Raw genomic sequence first — 12,161 nt, 5'->3', positions numbered from 1 at the left:
TTCCTGCAGCTCAGGAAGGTCAAGACGGGGTCTGTGGACATGAAGAAATGGTGATGCTCTTGGAAAAGTGACACAGGCTGTGGTCAGAGGTGTGCTGAGGCCATGGGTCCACCTGGCATGGGGCTGGGGGTGGCAGGCCCGACCCAACCAGGGAGTAAGTGTCTCGGGCTTGTGGGTCAGATGCATCCGCTCAGCTCTGCCCTGTGCAGGGCAGCCAGAGACATGACACAGGTGAACAGCCACAAAGCTGACCTCTGCGTGCGCTGTGGAGAGCTGCGTGTCCTGGCTGTCAAGGCCCTCTCCTGCAGCTCGCCTCCAGTTAGGGAGACAGCGGATCTGGACCGCACTTTCTACAAGTGTTTGTTGTTGCTGTTATTTATTTAAAAAACTTTTTGTTGGCCGTGCTGCATTGCATGTGGGATCTTCATTCCCTGACGCGGGTTCAGACCAGCACCTCATGCATTGGAATCACGGAGTCTTGAGCACTGGCCTGCCAGGAATGTCCTGGGAAACTTTAAAAAATTCTGATGCCTGGGCCTTCCCCACATCTGTTCTGATTAGTTGGTTTTGGGGAGCCTGAGCCTCAGCATTTTCAAAAGTACCCAGGTAATCCCGCATTACCAGGGTTGAGAAACTAGATTAGGCATCTTGAAGATTGCTCTTTCGGAGAATGACAAGATCTAGTTGTGATTGTGGGAGTGCTTGGCTGGGGTAGAGGGAGGCCACCAAGATCAGGTGACTGAGGAGTTAAGGTGCTGGCTAGACAGCCCTTGGGGATGTCCATCAGACACTTGACGTTAATCCCGTCAGGTTTTTAATCCTTTCAAGTCAGTTTCAAGTTAATTTCCACACTTCGTGTTGTCAGATAGCAGTCCAGTTTCATCCTGCGTGTGGAAGTCCTGCGAGGGCTGTTCTGTACACAGGACCATTGCCACAGTCCTGACAGGTTCTTCCTCGGGCATAGGTACAGCCAGGAGGAGGAAGTGGGGTCCTTACGTTGTACCTTTAGATCACATTGTTGTTATTTTTTGCCTTTTTGTTCCAATAGGCCAGTCCCAAGATAATGAAAAGGAATTAGCTGCACTCTTCCAGCTGTGGTTGGAAACCAAAGACCAGGCCTTCTGTAAGGTATGTTGTGAGAACCTTCTGTACGATATGTTGTTGAAAAACACCAGCTCTCGTCTTGGGCTTCCAGAAGTTAAACAGAATTCTGCAGTCCATTGACCTGTCACTGTTTTCCTTTCTCCAGCAAGAAACTGAGGACAGCTCAGATGCCACAACGCCTGTTCCTCGGGTGTGAGTATAGCAGTACCTGACTGAGGGTGGTGCCCCAGGAAACCCTTGTCTCAGTCCCGCCCTGGTTGCGCTGACACGTCCTTGTACGTTAGAGCTGGAGAGCTTGAGAGAGATTGGGTCCATGGGTCCTTGCCTGCCTCAGCCTCCCTGGGGGGCAGCGTGCTCCCAAAGTAGGAGTGTTGCCCCAGGAGTCTGAGTGGCAGGATCCACCTGTAGCTGTGTGCTTTTCCCCAGTCTCCCTTCAGTTCCCTTGGAGAGTGGTGGTTCTGGGTACAGGAGAAGAGGTGATGGACCCGGTAGTTCTAGGCACTGGAGAAGGGGTGATAGACCCAGTGGTTCTGGGTGCTGGAGAAGGGGCGATGGACCTGGTGGTTCTGGGTGCTGGAAAAGGGGCGATGGACCCTATGGTTCTGGGTGCTGGAGAAGGGGCGATGGACCTGGTGGTTCTGGGTGCTGGAGAAGGGGCGATGGGCCTGGTGGTTCTGGGCACTGGAGAAGGCGTGATGGACCCTGGTGGTTCTGGACACTGGAATAGGGGCTGCGATGGGCCTGGTGGTTCTGGATGCTGGAGAAGGGGTGATGGGCCTGGTGGTTCTGGGCACTGGTGGAGGGCAATGGACCCATAGGTTTTTGTGTTCCAGAAGGACTGACTACGTGGTGCGGCCCAGCACGGGGGAGGAGAAGCGAGTTTTTCAGGAGCAGGTGAGAAAAAACTGGAACCAAGTGTAAATCTCTGTGTCTGCGAGACCAGGCGAAGAAGAGATGCTCTGAGCCCAGCATTCTTGGAAGCAGCTCACACTCTTAACCTCACTGTTCCTTAGTCGGGATTGCTTTTCCGGAGCAGAGATGATGTGAGGAAGGGAACAAGAAACCTTTTGATGGTTTTTTTGCAGATAACAAGACACATTGGCTTCTGGATGACTTTGCTAGTGACTGGCCTTTGGGGGTCGTCCTTTCCCCACTCTGGTCAGCTCAGTGGTCCTAGTGGAATAGCCTGATTCCTCCTTGTTCCAGTCTCTCCAGGCTGACCCCTTACTGCTTGGGGTGGCTGGAGAGAGCCCTCTGACTGACTCAGGAGCTCTGTCCCTTCTCTTGACAGGAGCGCTACCGGTACAGCCAGCCCCACAAGGCCTTCACCTTCCGCATGCACGGCTTCGAGTCCGTGGTGGGGCCCGTGAAGGGTGTGTTCGACAAGGAGACCTCGCTCAACAAGGCGCGGGAGCACTCCCTGCTGCGCTCTGACCGGCCTGCCTACGTCACCATCCTGTCCCTGGGTGCGCCACCACCCGCACCCCCACCCCCACCCCCCAGCAAAGGCTGGAGGGTCAGCTCCAGGAAGCTTTGCAGTGGGGACACGGAGGGTGGGCTCCTGCCCAGAGAGTTACAGGGAATCCTTGTTTTCTTTCCGGATTCTGTGCTCAAGTTTACGTTCCTTTAGGAATAGTTCAGTTAGCTTAGGTGCCAGAATTTGTTCTTCCAGACTGGGCTTCTTTTAAAGGTGAGACTTTTCACCTTTTTTTGTACCATGAGTTGTTGGCAGTCTGGTAACCACTGGACCCCTTCTCAGAATTAGGTTTTTAAATGCCCAAAATAAAATGCACAGTTATGAAAGAAACCAGTCATATTGCAAAAATATTCAAGCAGGTTTATGGTGCAGAAATAGGTCTTTACTATGTTAAATGATGTGACATTGCCACAGGTGTTGTGACTCCTCTGATCCCCACGTGGTGATGAGTAGCACTGATACTTTGAGTTCAGCAGCTGTGCTGTGGTGAGAAATCATCTGATTTCTGTTACACATCACAGCACTGCCAGCATGTGGTTGGCAGCATATGCCAGCAAAGATTGTGCCAGCCTTGGCTCACAGTGGAAGGAAATGCTGGGTTTCAGTTTAAGTTGTAATTATCTCCTGGACCCCGTAAACTCTCGAGTTCAGGGCCTTCAGCCGTGGCTGAAAGTGTGAGGGGTGTGGTGGAAGCCGCCCCCAGAGGGCCGTGTCCCCCTGCTCCTGGGTCAGCAGCTGAGGGGTGGCTCCCCTAGGAACCCTGCTAACGTGTGCACTTTGCTGTTTCTCGTGTTAGTTCGTGACGCTGCAGCACGGCTGCCCAACGGGGAGGGCACGCGGGCGGAGATCTGTGAGCTGCTCAAGGACTCCCAGTTTCTGGCGCCTGACGTCACCAGCACGCAGGTGTGAGGGGAAGGGCTGCTCGTGTTTTGTTCAGGGGTTGTTTAAAGATGCTTACAAGGGAACACAGAATGTGCGTGCTAAGATACTTTAGTCGTGTCTGACTCTTTGCGACCCCATGGACTATACCCTTCCAGGCTCCTCTGTCCTTGGGGATTCTCCAGGCCAGAATACTGGAGTGGGTTGCCATGCCCTCCTCCAGGGGACCTTCCCAACTCAGGGTTCGAACCTGAACCTGTCTTATGTCTCCTGCGTTGGCAGGTAGGTTCTTTACCACTGGAACCACCTGGGAAGCCCACATGAGGGAATACAGACTGGAATAACAAATTTAATAAAACTGATGAGGAATTTCCTGGAGGTCCAGTGGTTTGGATTCTGAGCTTTCAGTGCCAAGGGCCTGGGTTCAGTCTCTGGTTGGGAAACTAAGATCCCACAAGCTGAGTGGCAAGGCTAAAAAAAAAATCCCAGAAGAAAGGAGTCTGTCTGGGGAAGGGTGAGCAGAGCTGCCCTGTGACCTTGCTGATGGCGAGGCTTTCCTTCAGCGTCTGCTGAGGGTCCTCAACTCACCGTCTTCAGGGCAACTCCATCCCCCTGGTCTCCTGGTTTCTTGTTTTGCTGAGTGACAGGTGAGCCACTGGGAGTAGGTTCTGTGTGGGGACTGTGCCCCGCCTCCCCACCCCGGGTTTCCTCTGGCGTCTGAGCCGGTGGTTTTCCTTCCCTTGTCCCGGGTCTCAGGTGAACACAGTGGTGAGCGGCGCCCTGGACCGGCTGCATTATGAGAAGGACCCGTGCGTGAAGTATGACATCGGGCGGAAGCTCTGGATCTACCTGCATCGGGACCGCAGCGAGGAGGAGTTTGGTATGTGCCCCGCTAGCCCCGGGCGTCCTGACATTCTGTCCCGGCCCCACCCTTCTCCTCCTTGGCATTCGCTCAGGACGCCACTGTGCAGGGGTCGGAGCCCTGGCTCTCAGCGAGACCACCCTCCTTCCTGAGCTCAGCTGCCCACTCTTGCCCACAGAGCGAATCCACCAAGCCCAAGCAGCTGCGGCCAAAGCCAGGAAAGCTCTCCAGCAGAAGCCCAAGCCCCCGTCCAAGGTGGTGAGTGACCTCGTGGGACGGCGGCAGAGCGGCTGAGCCATCCCTGCCTCTTTGCTCACGCTGCGTGCGTTCTGTCCCGTGTGCGTGCAGAAGTCCAGCAGCAAGGACGGTCCGGTGAAGGTCCTGAGCGGCGGCCCCTCTGAGCAGAGCCAGCTGAGCCTCAGCGACTCCAGCATGCCCCCAACCCCGGTCACGCCCGTGCCCCCCCCCCCGCCCTCCTCCCCCTCCCACGCCGATCCCCCCCCCACCAGTCCCGCCAGTGAACAAGAACGGCCCCACGACAGTCTCGGAGCCGGCCAAGTCTACGTCAGGGTGAGCATTCCGCTTCCTCTCGGGCCTTCTCCTCCAGGCTCCTTCCGCGTGCTGTCCTGAGCTGTGTCTTCTTTCCCTGGGTGCTCCTCGCAGTGTTCTTCTCGTGTCCTCACCAACCATGCCGCAGCTGGGAACCATGCTGTCCCCGGCATCCAGCCAGACCCCGCCGAGTTCTCAGGCTGCTGCCCGTGTCGTGAGCCACTCGGGCTCAGCTGGGCTCCCCCAGGTGCGGGTGGTGGCCCCGCCCAGCCTTCCTGCCGTGACGCAGCCAGCAGGGCCAGCCCCGCCACTTCCACCGATGCCCGCGGGAACGCAGATCCGCATGCCGGCCACTGGCGCGCAGTCCAAAGGCGGGCCACAGGTAAGAGGGACGGGCTGCACATGTGGGCTCATGAATCTGGTGGGCAGTCTGGGTTGGGACCCAGGACCTGGGTCACTGCTGCTGCTGATGGCATTTATCACAACAGCTCAGTTAATGCCTAGGGCCCAGTGACCGAGTTATGAGTTGTGTTTGCACGTCGGGAGTCAGAACTATGGGAAGTTTAGTGAGGTACCCCAGGTTGTGACATCAGGAACCTGGTGGATGAAGGTGGGATGTGAATGAGGCCCATGAGTGTTGGTGTCAGGCTCTTTCTGTCGTGACTCTAATCTTCTCTAGGCCACTGATTGTGGGGCTGTAGACAAGAGTCTCCTGCCTCAGGCCCCTGTGCTGTAAAGGGGTATGGTGTTTCCCCTCTCTTTGCATGGTTAAAGTGAGATGTTAGATATGAAAGTGTTTCTGAAAGTTAAGCTGTTCTACCAGCATGTCAGAGCTCCACACTGTCCATTTCAGGGGGTAGTGAGTGCTCGGTACTATAAGCTTAGAAACCCTTCTATGGAAATGCGTCTTGGGTGGTGACAGCTAGAGACTTTCTGGGTTCCGGTCTGCGGCTTCCTGTCTAAACTCTCGGCCTCCTGCCCGGAACTAGACAGTCATGGCCACTGTTCCAGTCAAAGCGCAGACAGCGACGGCCACCGTGCAGCGGCCGGGACCCGGGTCGGCGGGGCTCACAGTGACAAGTCTCCCCGCGGCGGCCAAGCCCACGAGCAAGCCTGCCACCAGCTCTCCTGGGGGCCCCACTCCCAGCACCCCCACGGCAGCTGTTCTTCAGAGCGTCGCAGGACAGAACATTATCAAGCAGGTACATGAAGCCTCTCTGCGCGGGTCTGAGTACTTTGTCCAGAATCAGAGGACAGTTGGAGACCTTAGTGGTTTGTGACCTCTGATTCTGAGTTCATTTCTATTCAAGTGTGAGTTTCCAGCAAGGGCAGTGCAAGCTTGGGAGATGCTGGAAAGGGTTTTTTTGTTTCTCTCCATGTAATTCAGGATTTAGTAGCTGAGTCCTTGGATTTGGAGTCAACTTTTCACGGATGTGCTTATCTAAAACCCTGTAGAACGGATGGACAGGTGGTGTTGGCATTTCATTTTCCACTTGTGGAAACGGAACGTGTGTGTCTGTGCTTTCATAGCGGTGTGTGCGCGAAGATAACCGTGGAGCTGCAGGGACTGTTTGGGCAGAATCGCCCCGACTGCTGAGAGCAGGGCCTGGGTGGTGCTGAACGTGCTGTAGATGCTGAGTGCTGTCGTCCTCCTGACACCGCAGGGCAGCCACTTTGATTATTCCCATTTTACTGTGAAGAAACGGAACTACTAATGATGAAGCCAAGTTATTTCTTCGTCAAACGAAGGTTTCTTGAGTGCCCTCTGTGTGCCGGGCACTGCAGGGTGTGGGGTCAAGGGGTGAATCACATGGACCAGGTCCCTGCTGTCCCGAGGCTTGTAGTGTCACATGTCACAGCTCTGGGGGACAGCTTCCGGGGTGAATTCCATAAGGCCGTGACAGTCGGTCAGCGGGAAGGGCGGGGGTCAAGGGTGATGGGCAGAGGTGGCGGCTGATGAGAGAAGGCCTGTCTGGGGAGGGGGCTCATGAGCAAGGTGAGCGAAGCTGGAGGGCACACGCCATGCTGTGCTTTCCAGGCCCAGCCTCCCAGGTGTGGGAATGGCACGTGAAGAGGCCTCCATCAGGAGTGTGTGGGGAACAGCAGGAAAGCAGCTGGACGCTCCTGAGCACGTGAAGGTGTTAGAAGGCGAGGCTGCCAGCAGCTAGCTCAGACTTCGCCTTTAATTTAGATGTGACGGGAGCCGTGGAAAGACTGTGGGCTGGGATGACTTGACCTAGTTTACGCTTACAGAGATTCCTGTTTGGGAAGGGAGCTGGGAGGGGTGTTCAGGTGGAAGAGAACATAGGTCACTGTGGCCGGTTCATGTTGATGTACAGACCAGCATACTACTGTAAAGCAATTTTCTTTCAATTAACGATACATAAATTAAAAAGAAACCCCTGCTTGTGCACCGTGGACACTGGAGCCAAGAGCAGAAGCAGGGAAGCCACGTGGGAGTGGGTAGCAGCCGTGTAGCTCCAGCATTAGGCGTGTGTAGAGGCCTGAGAAGTGAGCACTCAGTGGACAGGGGTAGTGAGTGAGCTTGACCGGCACACTGGGTCATGGATTTTGGGGAACGGGTTCACGATAGAATGTGAGGCAAGGCAGGGGAGACGGTGATAGATAGCCTTGCTTTTGCTGAGGGCGGAGACCTAGGCTGCAGGGGGATGTGGAGTGAGGCAGGGGTGGGCATGCTTTAGGGTGGGGGCGGCACTGGACACTCAGTGGTCCGGCAGAGGTGGGGGTTGGCTCACTAGACACAGTTCTTCGGCTAGGAGGGTCGTACCTGTTGCATGTGGATGTTGGCTCTAGGTAAGTAGGCATTGGTGTGAAAACCAGTCTGGTCCCAGGGTGCAGCCCTTCAGCACCGAGTGTGGTGCTGCCTCAAAGTGGAGGTTGGCTCAGCCATAATTAGATGTTTTTGAGACAGTAGGAGAAATGTGAGTGTGTCTTATAATATTTACCAGGTGGTTATTAGGTAAGAATAGATAGTTACTTTTAAATTTGGTCCTGGGCTATTTTATGTGAAGGTCTGGAGCAGCCTTGGATACCCAGGGACAAGTGTTGATGAGCAAAATGATGTTTATCGGTTTACTTTAAAATATTCCGACTCCTCCCTCCCTCCACCCGGGCCCTTGAAGAGTGGGGAAAAATAGATATTCCTGGCCACGTGGTGACTTCTGAAGCTGGTGGTATGTGAATTTGTTAGGCTGTTCTCTACTTTGGTGACCGTCCTCCATTTTTCAAAGTAAAAAGTTAGGAAAGTACAGGAAACATACATCTCTTGCAATGGAGGTTCCCTGGCTTTCCCCTGAAACCCGTTGAGCCCGGAGAAGATCTGTGTCAGTGCTCTTCTTTCCTTGCAGGTGGCAATCACTGGGCAGCTTGGCGTGAAGCCCCAGACGGGCAGCAGCGTCCCCCTCACAGCCACCAACTTCCGGATCCAGGGCAAGGACGTGCTGCGTCTGCCACCCTCCTCCATCACCACGGACGCCAAGGGCCAGACGGTGCTGCGCATCACCCCAGACATGATGGCCACGCTGGCCAAGTCCCAGGTCACCACAGTCAAACTGACCCAGGACCTCTTTGGGACGGGCGCCGGTACCACGGGCAAAGGCATCTCGGCGACCCTCCACGTCACATCCAACCCCGTTCATGCCACTGACAGCCCTGCCAAGGCCGGTGTGGCCACTGCCCCGTCGTCCACTCCAACAGGGACCACTGTGGTCAAAGTGACTCCTGATCTCAAGCCAGCGCGTTTGATGCCAGCGCTCGGCGTGAGCGTGGCCGACCAGAAGGGGAAAACACGGTGGCCTCATCGGAAGCGAAACCAGCTGCCACCATTCGCATCGTGCAGGGCCTGGGGGTGATGCCCCCCACAGCAGGCCAGACCATCACGGTCGCAGCCCACACCAAGCAAGGGCCCTCAGTGGCTGGTGGGTCTGGAACTGTTCACACGTCGGCCGTGTCTATGCCCAGCGTGAACGCTGCCGTGTCCAAGACCGTGGCTGTGGCTTCTGGGGCGGCCAGTGCCCCCATCCGCATCGGGACCGGAGCCCCCGCCGTGCGGCAGGTCCCAGTCAGCACCGCGGTTGTCTCCACGTCCCAGGCCGTGAGTAACTTCAGGGGTGTAGACTGGAAGCCCAGTCTGTCTCCTCTTTTGACCCAGACAGGCTTATTCACTGTGTGACTCTTGTTTAGTTCTGAAACACGTTACGAAAGTGTGGCACGGGCGGTAGTTCTCGTAACAGTAAAGCAGCGCGGAGGTGCGTGGACTAGATGCGCGCTTTCTCTCCCACCCTCTGGTTCCCCTCTCGTGAGGCTCGTCACTAGTGGTGTTTTGCCGTTTATCCTCCAAGTCCTTTTTCTGAGCATTTTCATACATATGCACGAAATTTTAAGGTTCCTATGAGAAACCTCGGTCTATATACTGTTCTGTGATTTGCTTTGTTCATTTAAAAGTACGTCGTGGAGGTTGTTCCAGATTGTACGCTGAGACTGTGCCCTTTTAGTGAGATCGCTGTCCCTTGTTAACACCCGGCGCTACGGGGCCTGTTTGTTGTGTGAACACGGGACAGTGTTTCAGGAGTGGGCCGGGGAGGTACGCATCAAACGTTCGACACTCCCGCTGTGTTCAGAGAAAGACCACACCAGCCTACGCTGCGTCAGCTAGCCTTCTGTTTCCCTTACCCCTTAACCAGCACGTGAGAGCCTGTTCTGTAAATCACTATGTCCCTGTCTTACTGGGGTTCTTTTTCTCTTTTCCTGGTTTTTGGTGGGGTGGGTATCCCTTTGTTGGGGGAGGTTGGTGAGGGCTCTCCAGGGGTGAATGGGATATTTGCCATTGTTTTTCTGGGGTGTTTTTCTGGTATTTTCATGTTGTATGAGCTCGTACCAACCTTTATATTTTTCCCATATTAGTTCTTTTATGTGTAGAAAATATTTTCTTTCAGTCTGTCATTTTTTAACCTTGCATGTGAAGCCTTTTTGCTCTGCAGGTATTTTATCTGATTAGATCATCAGCATTTTCTGGTTCCTAGGTTTCACCGCCTTATGCCTCAGCCCAGGGTTATGAAGATGTCGGCTCTTGTTTTCATAAAATATTTTTAGAGTTTAAAAAAAGTATAATGGATAAATCCACTTGAAATGTATTTCTGTGAATGTCGTGTCTGAATAAGCTCCTCCTTCATTTTTCACATTATTCCAGCATCGTTGCGTAGTATGTCTCTTCCCAACTAATTTGAGATACTGCCCTTATCGTAAACCAGATTCCTGTATCAACAGGTGTGTTTTGGGGAGCAGGTGTTTATTCTTTAGCCTCTGGGTAGGGGGCATTGTTCTGTATGGCAGGTGCATCTGGACAGTACAGAGCACAGTCTGACTTCTCTAAGTAAGCCGTATAGTAAAACCTCATCGATTAGGATAAAAGCTAGAGTGATGGGGAGAGCAGGACCAACACGGTGGTAAAGCCAGGCACCCAGCCCTAAAGTGCAGCCTGGCTTTAAAGGAGGTGTTTGTTGAGGTTCTCACATCAGAGAATTAAGGCAACGAAGAAACGGCGCTCACTTGATCCACTTTTCTCTTGAATCCTGACACAGGTGTGTCCCGCGGCATCCAGCTTGTGGCCATCAGTCGGGGTGACTGTAAGGAGAGAGCTCCGGGTGGGGCAGGCAGGTTGAGGGGTGGTGCCTAGGTAGCTGTTGCCTTGCTCACAGAGGGACGCACCGTCGGTGGGTGCTGCTCTGAAATCTCCCCAGCGCCGGGTTCTTAGCACAGCCGTGCAGCCCTCAGTCGATTCCCTGAAGGCACCACCTGGCCGCGTCCTCTGGCCTGCTGGCACCGTTCAGTGCTTTCTCTGGGGCTATAGTTGACTCATTTGGAGATCAGTGTCCGGCCCAGGGGACAGGTTTCCTCCCGAGTGCCTGGCTGCTGTAGAACCAGTTTGCCTGTAGGAAATATTGATTCCTTTTCTTTGCAACTTGTTGACTGCTCCTCTTGAGTTATTTTTTTCAAGTCAGGTTTACACAAGATTTTACCGTGTATAAATTTTATCAACCAAAGGTTAAAACCAGGCCACCTAAAAACTGGTGGCTGTAGTGACCTACCCCAACCATCCTGAAGTCCCAGACACGCCAGGCATCTCCAGCTCCCTTTGCGTTCCTTCCCCACATTTAACTGTGAGGTGCACTTCTCTCTTGGGTGAGTTTAGTATTAGTGTCCCCAGCTCACCTCTCTCATCTCTGGGAGGAACAGTACCCGGAAATGTGCCCTGCTGTGTGCTCCCCTGCTCTGCACCTAACCATGACAACTCCTGATCGCCTCTGTCCCGGCTCGGGTCCTCCGCCTGGCTGCCTTGTGCCAAGTGTCGGGGTGCTGGATGAGTGAGAGCCTTCCCTCTGGGACCCAGCCTCTACTGCCGTGAAGGGAACACACGCTTTCCTTTATGGCTCGGGCGCACGTTTTATCCTGATGCCGGCAGGTGCCCTCGGCTGCTTTGATTCAGCAGGAAGGAGGAGGCTCACAGACAGATGACCCCTTGGTAGAACACATGAGCCCTTACCTGGACCCCAGCTATAGGAGCATTGGGCCCTACAGAGGACTCCTTGGCTCCTGCGGCCCCTGGGTGACGCTGCACGGTGGTCCTTGCCTCCTCCTTCTCATAAACCTGATTCTGTTTCTCTGTAGGGTAAGCTGCCTACACGGATCACAGTTCCGCTGTCTGTCATCAGCCAGCCTATGAAGGGCAAGAGTGTGGTCACAGCCCCCATCATCAAAGGCAACCTGGGTGCCAAGTAAGTGCTGTGGCGGGTGGGGGAGGCAGTGCTGGGGGCTCCTGGACAGGAGGGCACGGGGAAGGCGGCTGGTTCCTGGGCTCCTTCATTGTGCTTGACGGTGTCTCGAGCACCTCAGGTTGTTTCAGGTGCTGGGGATAATGTGAGGTCAGTGCTACCAACAGGCTCACGCTGTAGGAACAGTGAACTAACCTCGTCTATGGGGTGGTAGTGCATGCTCTGGGACAGAGCAAGGGACCGACAGGAGGCACTGGGTGGAGTGGGTGGTGACCGGCGTGCTGTTAGGGAAGCCTCCCCGCGAAGTCAGGCCCTGGGGTGTGATGGTGCAGAGAACGAGGGCCTCCCTGGGTCCAGAGCTTTGTGGCTCTGACTTGACGAGAGTGAAGGTGAAGACAGGAGTCTGGGTCTCTGGGCAGCTGCCCTGGGGCCGGGTTTGTGGCTGGGAGCACACACCTCCTGGCACCCATCCTGACCCCGGCCGGTCACCAAGTAGACA

At 54.8% G+C, this 12,161-nt stretch overlaps 1 protein-coding gene across 1 annotated transcript in view; it reads left to right on the top strand.

Annotated features, from left to right (window-relative positions):
* NFRKB (nuclear factor related to kappaB binding protein) overlaps positions 1-12,161 on the top strand; it is a 30,608-nt gene that overhangs the window by 16,400 nt on the left and 2,047 nt on the right. The window contains 14 exon segments of the mRNA XM_010844701.1: positions 1,049-1,128; positions 1,250-1,296; positions 1,938-1,998; positions 2,396-2,570; positions 3,378-3,484; positions 4,217-4,340; positions 4,501-4,580; positions 4,671-4,808; positions 4,810-4,892; positions 4,986-5,253; positions 5,861-6,073; positions 8,240-8,675; positions 8,678-8,985; positions 11,559-11,665. Coding sequence (XP_010843003.1) covers positions 1,049-1,128; positions 1,250-1,296; positions 1,938-1,998; positions 2,396-2,570; positions 3,378-3,484; positions 4,217-4,340; positions 4,501-4,580; positions 4,671-4,808; positions 4,810-4,892; positions 4,986-5,253; positions 5,861-6,073; positions 8,240-8,675; positions 8,678-8,985; positions 11,559-11,665 — 2,227 coding nt within the window.

The sequence above is a fragment of the Bison bison genome, unplaced genomic scaffold (genome assembly GCF_000754665.1).
Source record: "Bison bison bison isolate TAMUID 2011002044 unplaced genomic scaffold, Bison_UMD1.0 scf7180017864205, whole genome shotgun sequence".
Taxonomy (NCBI): Eukaryota; Metazoa; Chordata; class Mammalia; order Artiodactyla; family Bovidae; genus Bison; species Bison bison.
This window is presented reverse-complemented; position numbering and strand designations above follow the sequence as displayed.